Raw genomic sequence first — 18636 nt, 5'->3', positions numbered from 1 at the left:
CCAAGACCGTGTCATCGCTTACCCCAGCGGCCTTCTTTCCACGCCCGAACGAAGTTACTCCATTACTGAGAGGGAATGTCCCGCGCTCCTAAGGGCGGTCGCGAAATTTCTACCGTACCTTTTACCGGAGCTTCTGCGTCGTAGCCGGTCATCACGCCGTCTGCTGGTTCTCCTCTTTGAAGGACCCAACTGGACGACTTTCACGTTGGGCATTGCGTCTACAAGAATATACATTTTCTATTAAGTATCAGTCGATGCCTGCATAAATACGCTGACTGCCTGTAGATCACCTGTATCCCGTGGATCAACCGGGTGATACCGATGCAGACTTGGACATCAGTATTCGGTCCCTCTCCGGCTTTCTCCATATTGGTGACGAGCAAAGCCAAGACGCTGTTCTTCGAAATCTAATGCAACGTCTAAGCTCCTTGCCCAATGACCCTTCCCTCCGGATGTTCACCTTGCGTAATGAAACATTATACGGTCGTAGCGTTCGTCCTAATAGCCCGGAGCTCCTCCTAGTCGTTCCAAGCCATCTCCGACTCACCGTGCTCCAGAAGCTTCATGACACTCCTACTGCTGGACATCTGGGCATCACTCGTACATACGACCGCCTGCGGCGCCGCTTCTTCTGGCCCGGCATTTATCGCTCTGTGCGCCGTTATGTTGCTTCTTGCGACCTGTGTCAGCGCCGGAAGACGCCTGCTACGTGCCCTGCTCGTTTGCTTAAACCACTTGATATCCCTAGAGAGCCCTTCTTCCGTGTGGGTCTCGACCTTCTTGACCCCTTTCTAATTTCCATTAAAGGAAACAAATGGATTGCTGTAGCAACAGATTATGCTACGAGATATGCTATCGCAGGAGCAATGCCAACCAGCTGCGCTACAGATGTCGCCGACTTCTTTCTTTACTGCGTCCTCTGCACTACGGAGTCCCTCGCCAGTTTCTTGCGGATCGCGGCCGCTACTTTCTATCGGAGGTCGACGATGATCTGCTCCGCTCCTATTCTACAGAACACCAGATTGCTACCGCGTACCACTCTCAAACAAACAGCTTTACCGAATGACTCAACCGCACACTAACTGAAATGCTGGCCATGTACACACTTCCTCAAAAGTTTACGGAACACGAGAGGTGAGTAAAATCTAAATTTCATCCCAGCCTAGGCACAAGTCCTTCAACTGAAAGGTAGAGTTGACACTTCTCCGCACTATCATCGCATTCCTGACATACATTTCACACTCTGTGGTGAAGTAGCACGAAAATTCAACTTATTCACATTTTCCATATTCCTAAATAGTCTGAGTGCGGCTGTACGTTTACGACGATGAGCACGACTGGGACGTCGCTTTACCATACATGACTTTTGCATATAACTCGTCCCGTCACGACACTGCGGGATTCTCACCATTTTACCTTTTATGGCCGCGACCCCACCTTGCCCTTCGACACGTTGCTACCTTCCGCAGTACAATCATCTAACACTGGTGACGCTCGCGAGGCTTTTGCCTTAGCCGCCGAGGCCTGAGAGGTCGCCCGTCATCGCCTCACAGTCTCGCAAGCTTCTCAAAAGCGACGCTACGACCTTTGGCACCGAGACCACCATTTTTCACCTGGTTCCCTTGCCCTTCTCTGGAAGCTTTCACGTCGCGTCGGCTTGTCGGAAAAAACTACTTTCCCGTTATTCTGGTCCGTACCAGATATTACGTAACCTCTCCGACGTGACATACGAGATCGCCCTAGCCGGTCAGCCTTCAGTGCCTCCGAACGTCACCAGCGATGTTGTTCACGTCGGCAGACTCAAGCCCTATGTCCCCCCATTAAGCGACGCTCCATAACATGCACCGGGACGGAGCTAACCCCACCGGGAGGGTGATGTTACGGTGAAGGGAAAGAAGAAGGGAACGTGAACGAGAGGAAGACGAAGACTCTGGCCGTTGCCTGAACGCCATATACAACAGTTGCATTATACATCATGCTACACTTGTGGGCCTGCTTTCTTCATGCAACAATATTTATTGATTCATGCATACGGTGAACCACTTTTGTGGTAAAAGCAGGAGGGGAGTTGAATTGTACAAAAGAAAACAACAAACGACAAGCAACTATTCAAAAGAAATGCAGAAAATAAACAAAAAACATTAGGTCAATATCTTTAGTAGGCGCAAAAGGAAACTCCCGTTCGTGCACAAAATCAATAGCATCAAAGCTATTAACATAACTTCATTTAACTAAGAGACACTTTTAGAAAAATCTCAACGTAAATGCATTTGCTCTGGCGTAAACAGGTGCATGTTTAGGTGTTTTGAATTCGCGTTATATTGTGGCTATGATTCTGATTCTGAAGGACAGGGTCCTCTCGGTGGCTGAACCTCTGCATGGGCAGCTCGTTTAGCAGCAGCGGCATGCGAAGCATTTCCAAGGTTGCGGCACTCATTATTCAGAAAGAAAGCGTGAACGCGGGAACGCGAGGCTCGCGCGGAGCGCATTCTCTAGCAGCGGTGGCACAGGCGAAGTAGGACATGCGCAGTGGGCCTGAAGCCTACGCCAGCGCTTGGTTTCCTTATGTGGTATCGATTGGCGTGCTCATTGCATGTCGGGTCGCCGCCGTGAAGCAGGTCTCCTGCGGCACTCCGCTTTCCTCCTCACCCTTTCGCCACATTCTCCTCCTCCACTTTCTTCCTCACGCTTCTGCTGCACCCTCCAGCCGCTTTCGTTTTCACGCCCTCTTCTCTGGGACGTCTGTCTGTCTCACTGTAGTTATCGGACTACCTCTCAGCTAAGCACAATCACTTTCAACTACTTACTTGACAATACTGAAAAATTATTCGGACAATAAATACCTCAAGCATAGGCAATATATGGTGAAATTAGTAACGCACGCATCACAATAATGCAGAATATTCCTAGCCGAACGCAAAGCACTGATGCACTATTGCCCCGATTTAAAATGCTAGCCGGAAAAACCAAATGATACTACGTCTATGCAACAAAATACATTACAAGCTTTGCCATTATCACAGATTGCAATGTTATCGCACTCTACCTCTAAACTAAATGTATTTGAATTGCACTAGTTTTAATTAAACTATGGGGTTTTACGTGCCAAAACCACGATCCGATTATGAGGTAGGCCGTAGTGGGGGACTTCGAAAATTTGGACCACCTCGGGTTCTATAACGTGCACCTAAATCTAAGCACACGGGTGTTTTCGCATTTCACACGCATAGAAATGCGACCGCCGTGGCCGCGATTCAATCCCGCGACCTCATGCTCAGCATCCGAACACCATAGCCACTGAGCAACCACGGCAGGTTGCACTAGTCTTCTCATTTTAGAGAATGTGAAAGAGAAATGGGACGCGTAGCTTTTCTGGTGCTCGCTTTTCATTTGAACGTGACTGTAAATTTTAAAGATAAGATGGTTCGCACACGTCTGTAATGATCAGTTCACTTTTAAGTAATCTGTTTTTTGAGCACTACAAAACAAAATATTTTGGCCAAGTTTATTGCAGCTCAAGACAGAAAAGGGAACATCATGAACAGGTTTTGCATTTTCGGCGGATCGGAGATGAACACATCATTGTCCTAGAAATTCAGTATCATCCATCTGCAATCAGTTGCGATGCAGTTTCAACATCTGCAAAAAACCAAGAAAGCATAGGTGCAGTATATCTTTTATTAGAGCCTTTCGCTATGCCTCTTCCACTCCCTGGAGCATCCCTACGTCAGAACACAGGGCTGTTCAAAAGCAGCAGGACAGCGCCACACCGATTGGGCAGCAAATATGTAGGCGTACATCAAAAGTATTTTTTTCCTTCGGGAGCAGATAGCATTAAGTTCGCTTAAAACGCAAACGTAATTTTTGAGACGCCCGTGGCGAAAAAGTGTACGTGAAAGCGAGATGAAATGGCCACAATACTTTATCACCATATAAGCTTCGATTTTCTGTTCGACTCGGCATTTCCCCTACTTTCTCCTACCAAAGTTAAACGCCATTGGTGACAAGGTTCTTAGTTTCGCCTTTCTATCTTATTATTGTGCTCGTTATTATGTTTTATTAAGATTCTCACCACTCGATATGAGGCTTCAAACAATTTACGCTATAGGCTAAACCTCTAACCGCAGAGGTACACTTTTAGAGAATCTGCTTAAGATCGGTCATTGAGTCCTTGAAATTATGTTGTTTTTCAATGTGTTGCTTTTCCGTTTTCTTTAATTTTGTAGACAGTTGGCACGTATATAATATTATAATTGGTCTGCAAAGGTTGTCGCTTTTGTAAAATCCATTCTTTAGGGTCTTTCATGTCTCCCAAAAATAAAAAGAAATATACCAGAACTCAAACATTTTGTGTATTTATGGTAATGTGAAGCATTTTCTCTGTGATCCATGTAATAAAACATCTTAAATTTTGATGTGGGCATAGTTCACATTCGCTGCTGGGCCCCGCTAATTGGGGCGATGAAACACGGACTCCCGCGTTGCCTTTAAGTAAGGCTTTATAAGCATGATTATAACCTCGGCATACCCCACTCCATGTTAAGTAGAACACATGACGTGAACTCGAACACAATGCATTCACGCATGCAAACGTTATGAGAACGAGGAAGCACTCCAGACATGCAGGTGGCGCTTGAGTAGAAGCATCATTTGCGGTACCCGGAAGAGAACGCTTGATGTCAATCTCGAACGCCTGCATAGAACTCATTTCACTGGCTTTGCGCAGAGGCAGCGATTGAGTTAGATATGGTTCTTGATTACACAAATATACTTAAATGCATTGGACATAGGTACACTCATGGAGGCTCCCTGGATTAAGAGTACGCCACCTGGAGTACATAGCACGACAGATAACTGTAGACAACGCGTGAAAAGACTGGCCTCTACAGTGTCTTGTGACCGATATGTCAAACTTGTTCAATACCAGAGGCGCTTCGATGTCACACAGAATGTCAAAATAGCTATGCCGAATGGCTAGAACATCCGTCTTCTGCGCTGGGGGACATGGGACGGAAACCTATCATCACACACTCAAATATTAGACAGCATTATTATTAGGAATCTAAGAGCATTGCTACACGCATTAGCGAGCTACTAGTATTGATTCGCGAAATTAAATGCACTCTTATGAGGTTTGAAATGCGTAAACCATAGCCTGAAAGTTGCCTTAGGAGGTGCGTATGCGCACAACGCCCAAAAATTAGGTGTAGCTTGGTGCCCCAAAGCTCTTTCCGGGTGACCGGGAAACTTACCGGGAAGAAAGATGCAGGTACCCATCGAAATGACGGCTGTCTCATAGCGTCAGATATCACCTAATTTCTGAGTAACACTATCCTTTCGGCCGGTCTTGAGTCATTCGACTACCTTGGTACCAGGAATCTCGGTAGAAGTTAACTTTGACCACGAAAACAGCAAATAACAAAGTACAAATTATTAACATATTGAGTTCTTATGAAATGTAAGAAAAAATGTGAACTCATGCGCCGCGAGGTATTGCTTTTTAATAACGCATCATAGGCATCCTCAAAATAGGTGTTATAATCCAAGTTCCAATAATATAAATACCATACGGACATACGCAGACTAAAGATGGTATCAGTGAAGGAAGCCGTGTGCTCGTCACCTTTTTTGCCGATTGCGCATTACCGAAGCTTAACAATGTACTGCTGCAAAATGCGATTAACGGCACTCCTTGCCACCGAAGAGTTTTGCTTTTACTTTAACATCGCATTCAGCAACTTGGAATTCATATATATGAACCTACTTTGAAGACGCAGGGTTAACATTATTCAATTATATTGGAGTGTCACGAAACACGCTATGCGCTCGGGCACGCCGGGTTGGCTTTGATGTAACCCAATATGGCATTTCTCTAGGTGTAACATTTATTTTCCACTTCTGCCTTTATTACAGATTCGGAAATATTCTCACCTCCAGAATTCTTTACAGCGTATCCCACTTGACTTTTGTCTGGAAAAGAGGTTCGCAGAAAATTATTATCTGAGGGCCCAAATATGCATTTGGATTTCCTTAGCACGGATAAAACACGCCACACCTAAGTGAACCACTGTATACCAGCTGAGTTATAAATTTAAGTGACCCCGTGCAGATACAGATGATGACTGTCCTGAGAAGCCATATCATATCTTTCTTTATGCTTATGCATCTATTTTTTTCCCACGATTACAACTCCGATATTTTGCGGCCAAATCTATGTTGCTTCGTGTGCAATAAAACTCGTTTGAGAGATCAGTAGTCGCAACATTAAAGTTGGGTCCTGCATTCTCCGTTTAGTATTGCTGTTTTACTGAGAAAACTGCTTGATCCGGCGAGCTCTCTATCATCTGTACAGCGTTTTCTAAGAACTAGTTCCTACCAGGCTGTCGGCAAGGGCAGCTAAGGCTAAGCCAGCAAACTCACATGCTCACACTGGTCCTTCCTTACACAGGACAAAGCGTTTTCGCCAGACGAAGCCATGCCAGGATCTTACACAGTCCCATGAAGCCCACACTCAGCTTCTTCCATGTAACGCTCATGCTGTTTGGTTAAGCAGAATGTGCCGTTGCCTTAATATAATAGATTTCCATATGAAACTTGGTCGTTTCTTGCACGGGCTCAGTCATCAGTCGTCAGAAAAAGTAGTTATCAAAACTAGAGTGCTTTAACTTTGATATTGCCTCCGCGTTATCTAGGACGATCGTCGGGGGCGCGTTTAGATAGAAAAAAAAACTGATAAGAATAGGAAGTTATTGTAAGAAGTTCTTTCGCTTATTAACGTCAACTAGTGTTTCAGTCTTCTCCAGCCGCGAGGTTGTTTTTGTTGTTTATAAAATGATGAGCAAGAAGGATAATAGGCAAGCGAAAGGCTGGTTATTCGATTCATCAAAGTAAACTCCAGCGATCGGGAACAAAACAAACGCAGAAAATTTAATACTCTATTTCTTGAGCTGCACAGTCGCGCGAGTGAAGGATAGCTCAGTTGGTGTGTTACTCTGCTGCGTCTTGAGGCGTTTAGATGTGTTCGTGAATTTGTGTGCGCCAATGAGTGCCTGAATAGTTACAACCCGTGAGAATACCACGAACGATAGAGAATGTGTTCTGGTATGCGTTGCTAAAGGCGTGCAAGTCCAAGTCACTGATATGACGACGGGCTCGGCTAGTGGCTGGGCTTTCACCTGTCCATATCAGGAATGATACTGAAGGGAACCGAACGTGCAACATCTCAATTTTACTCTGGATATGAGATGAAGGTAAGTGAAACTATATAGCGCCATTGACTTTCCGTGAAAGATCAAAAATACGTAGGAACTGATGCGCGTGTAACCTTAAACGGGCAGGCTTCAGAGTAGAGCACGGCACGGGCCGATTTTTGCGGCCCGGGCCCGGCCCGGGCCCGTTTTCACATTGGGCGGCCCGCCCGAGCCCGAACAAAACTTTTATGGCGAGACCCGGGCCCGGCCCGGGCCCGGAAATAATCTACGTTACCCGCCCGGCCCGGCCCGCCACCCCTTTACCTAAAGCCCGAGCCCGGCCCGAGCCCGACTCGAAACCGGCCCGAACCCGGCCCGAGACCGAAAAATGCATGTTTTTCAGAGTTGAGAAGCCCGAGAATAACTCGCAGAAAGCCCGAGCCCGGCCCGGGCCCGAGTCAAAAAGCACACGCCGTGCCCGAGCCCGGCCCGAGCCCGTGAAAAAACTCCTCTACCCGGCCCGGCCCGGCCCACGGGCCGGGCCGGGCTCGGGCTTTCGGGTAAGCCCGAGCCCGTGCAGTGCTCTACTTCAGAGACACGTCCGTCAGGGCCACGACGATGTTGAATTTAACGCTGACACCTAAAGAGAGTGTGAGATCAAGCCTCAAATCATCGCTTATGCGGTAAATATCCAAGTTTAATTCTATGTGAAGCTGCGAAGTTAGACGGGAAGAAGAAATGCTCGTATAGAGATCACAGTATGCGGCGCAGGCGTCTGCATTCCTTCTGTTCTCCATCACGGTGAACTCAGTTTTCATTTCGGGCTGACTGCAACAGTGTTCCGGTGTTTACTCTCAGACTTATCTACTCTGCTCCGAAGAGTTATGCCTTAGGAGTGCTCAATTATACACACGTAAATACACGAAAAATAGAAATTCTTTTGCTCAGCATCTGCTCCATGTAAGTTATTGAGACATGTTCCATTTAAAAGAAAAGGTCGAAATCTAGCGACTGTAGCAAGGACATTTACGATGACGACCACTAACCTTTTTTGAAACATTTTTTTTTCAAAATTTCAAAATGAGAAAGTTGATTATCAAGTTTAGAACTTCATAACTCCACAGTGATGGTTCATTCAAGAAAGTGTGCCTTTCTAACACACTGATCACAATGTCTGAATTGCAGTGTGTGCATTAAAGTATAATTGGTTAAAAACATAGAAGGGGAAAATTTTGTTAAGCAGCCAAATATGCCTCTATATTGTGCAAAAAATGCCGGTCTCTTCGAGCATCCAGTTCAAGGACACAAATGCTGTTTTCTACCACAAGCCGCTATAAACAATTTTGTATATCCTAAAAAAATACGACGCCTGATATTTTTAACCGTGCGCCGTGAGTTAATAGCATATTGTAGAGAAAGCAAATTGCCGTCAACAAAGCCAAGCAGCTGCTGTCAGCCCTTTTTTTTTTCAAAACTTACCGGAGCCAGTCTAAGGTCGATCGGCGGGTACACGAGGTAAATTCCTTTCCATGGACCCTTCGGCAATGTGATGGTAGGGATGGGGCCGGGAGCTTGAGGGAAGCTAAAGCTAGGCGGTTTTCCTAGCGCCTGCTTCGGTGGGGAGACGGCGTCACCACCCTTTTTTGCAGTCAAAGGCACGACCAGTTTCTTCTGCGGTGAGAAGTGAAGTATATATTAGGAGCACGTGGTGTGAAAAAAGGGGACCTCATAGAATAGCCAGGCAGACATGTAGGTGAGTTGGAATGATTTCATGGTAAAAGGAGGGTAGCGCGTAAAGATACCGAGGGGAAAGAAATGACACCGTAAGCCCTTGTGTTGTCCTTTCTTTTCTCTCATTATCCTTTAGCGGTACTCTCATGTTAGCATGGAGCTCATTGGGCATCAAAGGCGGAAAGGGTGACTCCAGGAGTGCCCTATAACCAGCTACTCTACGCCAGGCTGTTATTCCCGGCTTTGTCAAATAGCGCCTTAATGTGGAATTCGACTATTCATCTTTCAGTAGAAGAATATCTCGCACAAGCCGTAGAATTGTGGAAGGCCATTCCATAGACGATGGCTTAAAAGCCGACTTCATAGAATTGGGCTTCTGTAACCATTTCCTATAACCATTCTAGAATGACAAAGAGAGCGAGAGAAATTTGTTTAATGAAAAGCACAGTAATAAGCCAGGCTATTTGCGCCAGGATGCTACTAATGAGGAAATAAAAGGCCCTAGAAGTGGCAGAAAAACAAGGGGGGGGGGGGGAGGAATGTGCAGGTCCTGTGCTTTTATCAGCAGCAGAATCTGAGTCTGAGACGGTGAAGGGAGGCAATTGTGTTAGTCATTGTTTAGAGAGCAAACCTATTTATCAATTATACAAACAGCGGCCGAACCGATCAGGCGATGACTGTGGACTTAGCATGGAATAAATATAGCGGCACAACATATTTCCACTGTCAAAACGAGTTATGTATGAGGCCTGTACTGCAGCAAGATTACCATTCGCGCTTTGCAAAAAATACTCGGCGCCATCTCGAGCCGCCGCAATAAAGTTTGCGTGTGGCCTCCAAAATGAATGGTGCGCCGGTGCGTCGAAACGCTGAGAAGCTCGCTATGGTTTAAACGGGCTGCTCTTTCGCATTTCCTACCGGAATCGCTGCTCCACCTAGTGGCAATACCGAGAAGTCGTACGTGTGGCCTGAGATGCGATGCGAACGCTGAGAATTGTTCCCTCGCTTGCCGCACAACCAGTGGCACATAATGCTCGGTGTCCCAATTTGGCGAGAGGTTCATTGAGGAGAGGCACCTATGCAGTGCATTGGCGTGAAAGACGTTAATTCAAAATCGGCACATACCCTGTGCATTTGCGGCGCAGCCTCCTAATGCGTCGGCTTGCAGTCCTTTAAGAACCCTTGGGACGTGGGTTCGATTACACTCAGCATCGGAGAAATTTAAATGTTCTTTTTCTTCATGGTAAAGCGGAACATCCCCATTGGCACATGGCTAGTTACGCAAATTTGTGTCGGAGTCGTTCACGAAAGATCGGCACACACCTACTTGCACATTCCCAGTGACCCAAGTTAGCATCGAAGGGGTTCATTTAAGACCAGCACAGACCATGTGACGTTAAAGAATTTCTAGACAGTCACGTACCTACAGTGGCCCATGCCGGCGTGAAATAGGTTCGTTGTAGAGCGGCAGGTAAGTACAGATTACCACATGCATACTCCATGACCCAAGATAATCCGATCGTTGGTTTCAAACCTTCTTACCTCAGCTAAGCCTCCCAATGCGCTACCAATTTGACCGCGTACTACTCAGTCAACCAAGTAGGCAGTAAAACGATTAAACACAAAATTAGATGATTAGATAGACAAAAGCAAGCATAGATACCGTTCACTGAGTACATAGCGCTTCGCCAAAGATGAAGCCTCAATTTTTGCAAGAGCCGCTCTTATAAATTTGATGTGAACGTGGCCTTTGCGGGCAGCCTCGTACACTTTTTCAATACATATTATACCGAAATGTCCCGGAAGCCACTGAAATGCCATCGCTAGTTTGGCGTTAGATGCAAAGTAGTGTAGGCATCCTTTGTTGTAGACCAAAATGTAATTGCTTCATCTAGTGCTCTTCGTGCAAAGGCTTTTCAATGCTGCTTTCGACTCCGTGAAAATTGTCCGTTGCTGTTGAAGTTGCCATAGTATCCATTTCATCGCCCGTTTCATCGCATACAGCTGATATGATGCATGCGTCACCCTTTCTAAAGGCCATGGACATGCCTGGCCTGTCGAAGGAATGAAAAGATCACAGGCAGAGCTATCTCTCGAATGCGCAGACGTGGCAGCCTCCATGGAGAGAGCGGTAGTGGCATGATCTATGTCGCCTTTTTGAGGATGGTAAGTAGAATTTCGCAAACATCTTGCCTGAATTCGGAATGATTTGCGTTTGAATGATACTCGAGAAATTCTTCTTCGTTTGAACGACGTGCCTTATCTGTATGCGGGTCCATTCCTTCATTCGTAACAGGAACGCTGTGACAGACACGCGGGCAATTGTTACGTGTCACTCCCAAGCTATTCTTGTTAGTTGGGGACAGTCAGTGCAGGATATAAAGGCTATAGCGCAAGAGGCCATTACTTTAAGTACTATGAAGCATCACCATCGACCAGAAGCCGCTACCCTACTGGGAGGATTCCATAATGTGAAAATATGACGGTAGTTGACACTGCCTTAAATAGATGTATTGGCGCAAAACGCACTGGCATACACTCATAAGTGCCTTGTTTGCCGCGATTGACTGCTTAATCCAGCTATGTAGTCGTAAGCTAGCCAAGCGCCTAAAGGAAAAGTCAAAGCCGAAATGTTCAAAGCGTTTGCCGAGGCATATAAAATAGGTTATCATGTCATTGCCATGATAGAGAATGGAAAAGTGTAGCAGTAAAGATAACCATGAGAAGCCTTCAGATAAGGCTCAAGTGTGTTGTTATAATAATTTTTTCCTTTGTTGAGATTTCCGTTTTAGAAACTAAACATCATGTCCTGCGTTTCACTCTTGTTAAGAACTCTACAACGAAACGTGATAATCACCACGCTCGACAACCTTCAGAACCGTTCGCCTACGGAAAACCAAATTCTTGGGCCCTGTTTACTGGCGACATCCACCCGAGTTCCTCTTGGAGTGCTATTGTGCGTTGTAATGAAATTAGCATTCTTTGTCTCCTTCGGGCGATTTCATCTATCTATCTATATATCTATATCTATCTATCTAATAAAGTGATTATCATTCATTGCATCCTTCAAACATTTTGTGTATGTCTATCTATCTATCTCTGCAGTGGCTTAAGCCAACGCAGTGACCCAAGTTGTCTAGCAGCTTTGTACACTAAATAGGTGCTCGTCGTTGTTATTTGTGACGCCTTCATGGTCCTTCCAGCTTCGTCCTGTAATTTTCGTCATAGCGGCGTGGGCAAGCCTTCAATGCCGGCCATAGTGGCCCAAGTTATTAAATACCTTGCGCCACTAGGTCAGTGCACGTAGTCGTGATGCTGTCGTAATTCTTGCATGGTCGTCATTTAAGTATTGTCATCTGACTCTCATTATGCCGTAGTCGTCACACCATTGTCGTTATACAGTAGTCGTGATACAGTAGTCTTCAATACATCGTCGTTATCCACTTTTTGTTATCCCGCCGTATACCATCACCGTCATTGCGTCATCGGTAGAAAGTTGCTCGCGTGAATCCATTTTCATACTGTCGTCGTCATGCGGTCGTGGGTGCCATTTTCATCATACAGCTGTCGTGATATCGGTATGGCCGTTGTATTGCCGTCACCTGAGCATCGGCTTTCGACCTTCGTCATTGCGGCCTCGTCACGCCATCTTCGTCATAAAGTGTACGTAATACGGTGGTTGTGACGCCATCATCGACATACAATCGTCGTCATCCAATTGTCTTCCTATACCATTGTAATGTCGTCAACGTCATACCGTCGTCGTGAAGCGTTCCTTCACATACCGTCGTCGTGAAGCCGGCCTGGTCGTTGCATTATCGTCATTCTTATTTCGTCATCCCACTCTCCTGATGCTGTCACAGTCGTCATCATAGCATCGTCGTCACACTTTCGTATTACCATCTGCATCACATCTGAAACGTCATCCCTTTATGATCATGCTTTTCTTCTTCACACTGCCTCCGTCGTTCGAGCCACGTTAGCGAAATCATGTTGGCATCATTCAATCGTGATTACGCCGCAGTTCCCATGCCATCGTCGTCCTTGCATCATCTTTAGACAGTTGCTGTCACGCATCCGTTGTCATGCCGCCATCTTCATGTCATCATGGCCGTGTCGTCGTTTTCAGTCCGATACATCTTCTGGCTGTTATCATACGTCGCCATCCGACTTCCCTCACGCCATCGTTAAACTATCATCATAATTTTAGATTCATCAGCTCATCGTCGCCATGCTGCTATCATTACACCGTCTTCTCTTCCACTGACGTCATTTCTTCTTCGTCATTGCATCGCCGTCACTTCGTCGTCGTCATACAGTCTTCATCATGCCGTCATGCTCATCGGTGACCTCGGCAACCGAGCGCTACACAAAAGTGACACGATACTAGAGGCAATGTCCGTCGCATATACCCAAAGCTGCGGAAATCTCACAACGACCACCACACATTTCAAGTAATCGTGACTTAAGCAATTCGGTGTGTCATACATTGCTTGACTGCTAGTCGCATTACGGTCGACAATCATTGTGAAATAGCTTCTGTCGGGTTTTTTTAATGCGTAAGCATTCTTTGGCGAGTACCCCTGCAAAATATGTCCGTCCCGTGACGCCTTATATCTGTAAATTGAATGCATAATTGGTTGATTTAACAGATGTAATTGCTATAATAACGTAATGCTAGATGAGTGGTAGCGTTAGAAAAAAAAGTCGCATGGTGACGTCAGTGTCGCCGTGTCACGGTCATGACAAAAAAAGGAAATAGATAAAAGAAAAAAAACATAGCTGTGGTGTGGCGAAAAAAATACGGTTGTGACACCGTTTCGGCTCACTTGATACGATCGCTTTGAAGGTATAGGATAGGTCGAGATGTGTTCCTTCACCGACACCAGGGAAAGGTGAAACTACGTAAGCTTGGTGAAACGGAAATCGGCGTAAGCACGCCGAATGGCAACGGGCATATCGGTGTCGCAATAGGGAAACAGCGACAGGAACTAGAACATGAAGCAGATGAGAGGCGGTTTGCAGAAGCAGGTTTGAAACGACGTTATTGAGCGATGCTCAATAAAGGTCCCGCCAAGTCCATTCAAGAAGAGAACATGGAATTACACCACGAACGGAGGGCTCAGCTTCGTCAAGACGAGGAAGAACAGCGTAGCGAAGTGGCCTGTGCAATGCTTTAAGGCGGACTTCACACAACGCAAGAACATTAACGAGACAGTCACAGCGAAGGAGAAGCAGGTTGTCAGCCTCCAAAGGGGTGGGTGGCTGCGTATGATTAGTAAAATGCCGCTTGCGTGTAAATGATAACATATTAGGGTAGACGAGCAGCTCACCTTTTCTTCAACCACTTTTCCGTAGGCTTTATGTGCTACTACCGCAAGCACGATCACTGAAATACACATATATAGCATTATTAAACTGCAGTCAGCACATAGGTTAATGTACCAAAATCGGTAACTACTTTTACTTCGCCACTTTCAGAACACTTCAATGTGAGATATATGCCTTTAATTTAGCACATTTGCAGTGTGGTTCACAGATATGCCGAACGCAAGTGTGTATCACTTGGTGAACACAGGGTAAATTAACAGGCAAACATTTATTCGCTAGAGTGGTGGAGTGTTGATCAAAGGAAAGTTTACCGGCAGGGAGCCACTGTTAATATTGGGTTTGCGCGATAAGCAGCCGCGGTGTACGGCGATTAGGGCATCTGCCCAATGTAGGCGTGTTTGGTTGTATTTAATGACAGATGCCTTCATTCTTAATCACGAAGCTAGTGAACTTGTATTAGAGTCCGTCTCTTTAATATAAAAAAATTACAGCGCTAATTACCTTACGCCCACCTTGCACAGTGCCACACTCTTACCGAATCTCGATGTTTGTTTAGGGACGCAGAGTTCTTACATTAGCTCTTTTCCGTAGATTGCGCCGGCGCTTCCCGAACTTTTAATTCTTCCTACATTGGTATTGCCACAATATCAGGCGTTTTAGCACAACAGCTTTAACAATTGAACTTAGGAGGTGCTGAAGTCTGGGAGGCAATCGTGCAGTATACGAAGAAAGATTTGGGTTTTTTTCTTTTTTGTCAGTTCTCCACAATATATCAAGTGATTATAACCGACAGCGTAGGTAAACAACTTATTGGCGTCTCCGCGCTCTCTAGTATGCTATCAATGAGTGTATCCATTCCTTAGGTTGACCTTCCTGCGGCTTTTGCAGCATAAGTTCTCTTTGCTTAAGAACACATGCCTGCTCGGCCTGTCATGTGCCCAAACTCTAGCTTGGCCTCAGCACGCATCATTTACTATAGGCATTGTAATAATTATGCCCATTCAGTACGAGCCAAGCGCATGCGGCGCCGCCTTCCTGATTGTTGAATAACTTCGACGGAGTCCGTGTTTGTAAAAATTTATTTTAGTCTGGAATTGTTCGCAAACTGGGATGTCAGCTGATGATGATGTTAGACAACTTATTAGAGTAGGTGACCGGTCAATTACAGACAGCTGTTATGAACGAATATCTTTTCAGTTCGACTGCAGATATTCAAAAGGTACAAAGTGTTGAACGCAAAACATTTATTAGTGGAACCTGTGATTAGCTTCACACTGTTGTGCATTGGTTCATGAAGTTCTATGCACAGTTTTGTGCACAGAAGTAACGGCCTGTAGTTGTAGCTTCTGTGTCGCAAAGAGCAGCGTAGATTTAACCAATGTTTGGAGCAAAGAAACCTATACGAACCAGCTGGAGCTGTATATTCAGCCATGTAATTTCATTAATTAAGCCATATGACACTGATCTTACTACTTCTGCTTGTAATGATGTATTGCTTGAAACTACCTGATTATCTTCTGTCAGCGAAATATTCACCTAACGTAAGCCCTGGAAGAGTGAGTAAAATAAATTCGAGATTTTAATCTTTACGCATGCTTGCGGGAAAATGTTGGTCCAAATAAATGGAGAATACATTTTTTTTTTCTGGAAAAGAGTGCTTTATGGCACCATTTATGTTAACATCAGTGCACCATCTTCTTGTAGGGAGCTATCAAAATGAAATGAAAGCCACGCCCATGCGAAGACTTACCACAAGCGACCAGCCCCACAGTTCTAGGGTACCCCATATTCACCAACCTCTCCAGCGTCCACTACTGCCTTACGCTCTTAAATAAGATTTCGAACAAACACGCAAAGCACAAGGCTTGACGAAAATGTAAGCTGTCCTACGCGAAATCCGCGAGGGCAAGTTACGTTCGTGAAGATCAACTGCTTATATTTTGCGCTTGTAATTTGCCATCAGCATCGGACCCCTCAAACCTACGAAATAAAGAAACGTGGCCATTCAACTTGAAGATTCTCGAACAATAACGCGAGGTGAGGCGGGAACCACTTCGCATACGAGTATTATTTGCCTTTTAGGTTATTACTTCAAATAAGTGCGTTTTCCACCGTTCTGTGTTATAGAAAAGAAAATATATATTCTGGCAGGAATAGAGGAATTCTAGGAAATATTGCGGAAAACAATGCAGAGCAAATGATGATCAAAGTTTGTCACTAAGGAAACGATGGTGCACCTGCGAGCTTCTAGAGCGCGCGAAAAAGAGCGACCCTTATAAGAGAAGTCCCGTGGCTCATTTCTTCCGAAAAAATGTGAGCGCTTGTTCTTTAGGTCTTGAAATACCAATGGATATGGATAGCACAATAAAAATACTATAAATAAATAAAGAGACTCAAAAGTCATAAGGGTAAAAAAAACTGTACAGGTGGTCTCTCCAAGGCGATGAGCCAATAATGTCGAAACAAAATCAATATACGTCTTCTTGGACAGAAGTGTGGACAACTGGAGAATGTCTGCTGCTGTCTCCTCGTCCTACAGTGACAATTGATCAGATGACATGTCAAAAGCTGTTGACAACTAAAAGTTCATTTTATCAAGAGAACCGCTTTATTTAAACAATGCCTGGGTCACAGAAAATAAAATCACTACTGCAGCTCTAGGAAGCGCAGCACGTACGTTTTATCACTCGCTCCAATGAAAGATTGGTTAAGTATAGATCGATTACCGCATCCAACGACTGGGCTAAGTCAACTGTTATCTCTATCTCGATTAGTGGAGGAAAGGCACCGCTTTTACCAAACCAGAATTGCAGCTTTGAAGCACAAGATGCTCATGGTCTGAAATAAAGCGCGTAGAATGCGAAAAAGCGATGTTTTCTCAGCATAATTCTCTCAGAATCTCGTGATAATGGTAAGAAACAGACAATTTGCTGAACCTAGTTTGCCGTACTGTGTTGCGGTTGCCCAAGGTTTCATAGCTTACTTCCGTAGCTGTCTGATAACTTGTTCTCGCTGTCAGTGCTTCGCGTTCATGCGAAATTGCAACTTTTATTTTGTATTGTTGATTCACACAAGCGCAGAAATACCTTGTTTTTCAAAATTTTTGCACGCTTGTTTTTCTTTGGGCGAGTGACCATCAACAGAGCAAATGTTAAGCGTGACTGATTATGCTCTTGGCTTCGTTTCAGTCAATGTACTTCCCATATGTAAAATAAGGTTGCTGACTTCCTGCTTATATTCTATTCCTCCAAAACATTCTATTTGTCTTTACACTGGAAGAGTCTGAGCGGGAATAGGGACCCCCGCCCCCCCCCCCCCAAAAAAAAATAGGTGACCTCTAACGATTAGTGCTCTCCAAGCACATTCACCGAGCCCAAACAGTATCATTGGATTTGTGTTGTCGCACGGCCCTAACACAAAATTCAAAAAAAATAATTAAAGACCCTAATCCTTCACTTAGGTGTCTGCTAGTGGCACTCGAACCTCGGGGTTGGTGTAACCCTGGTGTAGGGTGGGAAACCAAACTCGGAGGAGTTAGCAAACGGAACTAGCGGGAAACCGCCACGCACAAGGGAGCGGGCGAGGGAGCGAAGGAGGGCGCGATGCGTAGCCCCTAGCGGACGGCGGACGAAGCGCACCTTACGCGCCCCTCCGCCGCTGAATATGAGAGCGCGTAGCGAGAGCCGGAGCGCAGCTGGCGCGCGCGAGATAGCGACGGAGCAGGTGCGTGCCGGAAGAGTAGAAGCGAGAGACGAGGGAGTGACGTCACCCCTCGGCTGTGTTAGGCACGCGTTTACTCTGTTCCAGGTGATGTGTAACTCTAAGTAACTCGTTTTATTGCCATAGCAAATATATGGACCTCCAAGCGGATTTCTGCCATCGGCGTTATCGTCGCAGTCGCCGTGAGGTTCCGTGTAAAGCCAAGGCCGATAAAATCGTCGCCGCGCACCGTATGCTGTATGTGCGCGTGAAAGCGCGCGAAGAACGCGAGCTTTCGCAGAGAGCGAATGCACGCCGGAGAGCAAACGCGAAATCTTCCGTCGTGCGAAAGGCTGTGAGGGGATGGGAGGCGACGTTTAGCTGCGGCACGCAAATGCGTATCTTGCGACCGGGCGCAAGGGGAACTGACCCCTCAATCACCCACACGAAAGGAGGAAAGCGGGAGGGCAGCGCCGGAGGGAGGGGGTGCGGCTTCTACTCTGCCAGCAACTGCGTACTTGTACTTTGCGCGGCTTCAGGCTGTTGCGCGCACCGTGTCTTAAAACAGATCTGCACATGGCTCTTGCCTTTGTACGCGCTGTACTTTCGCCGCTCAGTTTCCGTTGAAGCGATAGACCACACCTTCCCTCAACTGAGCCTGTTTCACGCCAGGGTTTGACAGTGG

The 18636-nt window shown here is 45.9% G+C and overlaps 2 protein-coding genes across 2 annotated transcripts in view; both read right to left on the bottom strand.

Moving 5' to 3' along the window:
- Nucleotides 1-18636, bottom strand: part of LOC125947178 (uncharacterized) — a 76761-nt gene that overhangs the window by 32908 nt on the left and 25217 nt on the right. The window lies entirely within an intron of this gene.
- LOC119458313 (uncharacterized) lies at nucleotides 3492-16164 on the bottom strand. Its single transcript, XM_037720146.2, has 5 exons — nucleotides 16003-16164; nucleotides 14255-14310; nucleotides 8670-8861; nucleotides 5932-5970; nucleotides 3492-3639 (listed from the first exon to the last, which is right to left on the bottom strand). Exons 1-4 carry the CDS (start codon nucleotides 16037-16039, stop codon nucleotides 5944-5946), a joined length of 312 nt encoding a protein of 103 aa, XP_037576074.1. The 5' UTR covers nucleotides 16040-16164; the 3' UTR covers nucleotides 3492-3639; nucleotides 5932-5943.

This window comes from Dermacentor silvarum, chromosome 7, assembly GCF_013339745.2.
Source record: "Dermacentor silvarum isolate Dsil-2018 chromosome 7, BIME_Dsil_1.4, whole genome shotgun sequence".
NCBI classification, from domain to species: domain Eukaryota; kingdom Metazoa; phylum Arthropoda; class Arachnida; order Ixodida; family Ixodidae; genus Dermacentor; species Dermacentor silvarum.
The sequence above is the reverse complement of the archived record's forward strand: the minus strand, read 5'-3'. Positions and strand labels throughout refer to the sequence as shown.

Bases quoted from the DNA above. Each gene is read 5' to 3' on its own strand.
- LOC119458313 (XM_037720146.2), bottom strand. From the start codon at position 16,039: ATGGGGTACCCTAGAACTGTGGGGCTGGTCGCTTGTG. The intron at 8,862-14,254 runs GTGAGCTGCTCG...TTCTCACCGCAG, and splicing joins GAAAAGTGGTTGAAGAAAAG to AAGAAACTGGTCGTGCCTTT. The intron at 5,971-8,669 runs GTAAGTTTTGAA...CCTCTTTTCCAG, and splicing joins TCGACCTTAGACTGGCTCCG to ACAAAAGTCAAGTGGGATAC.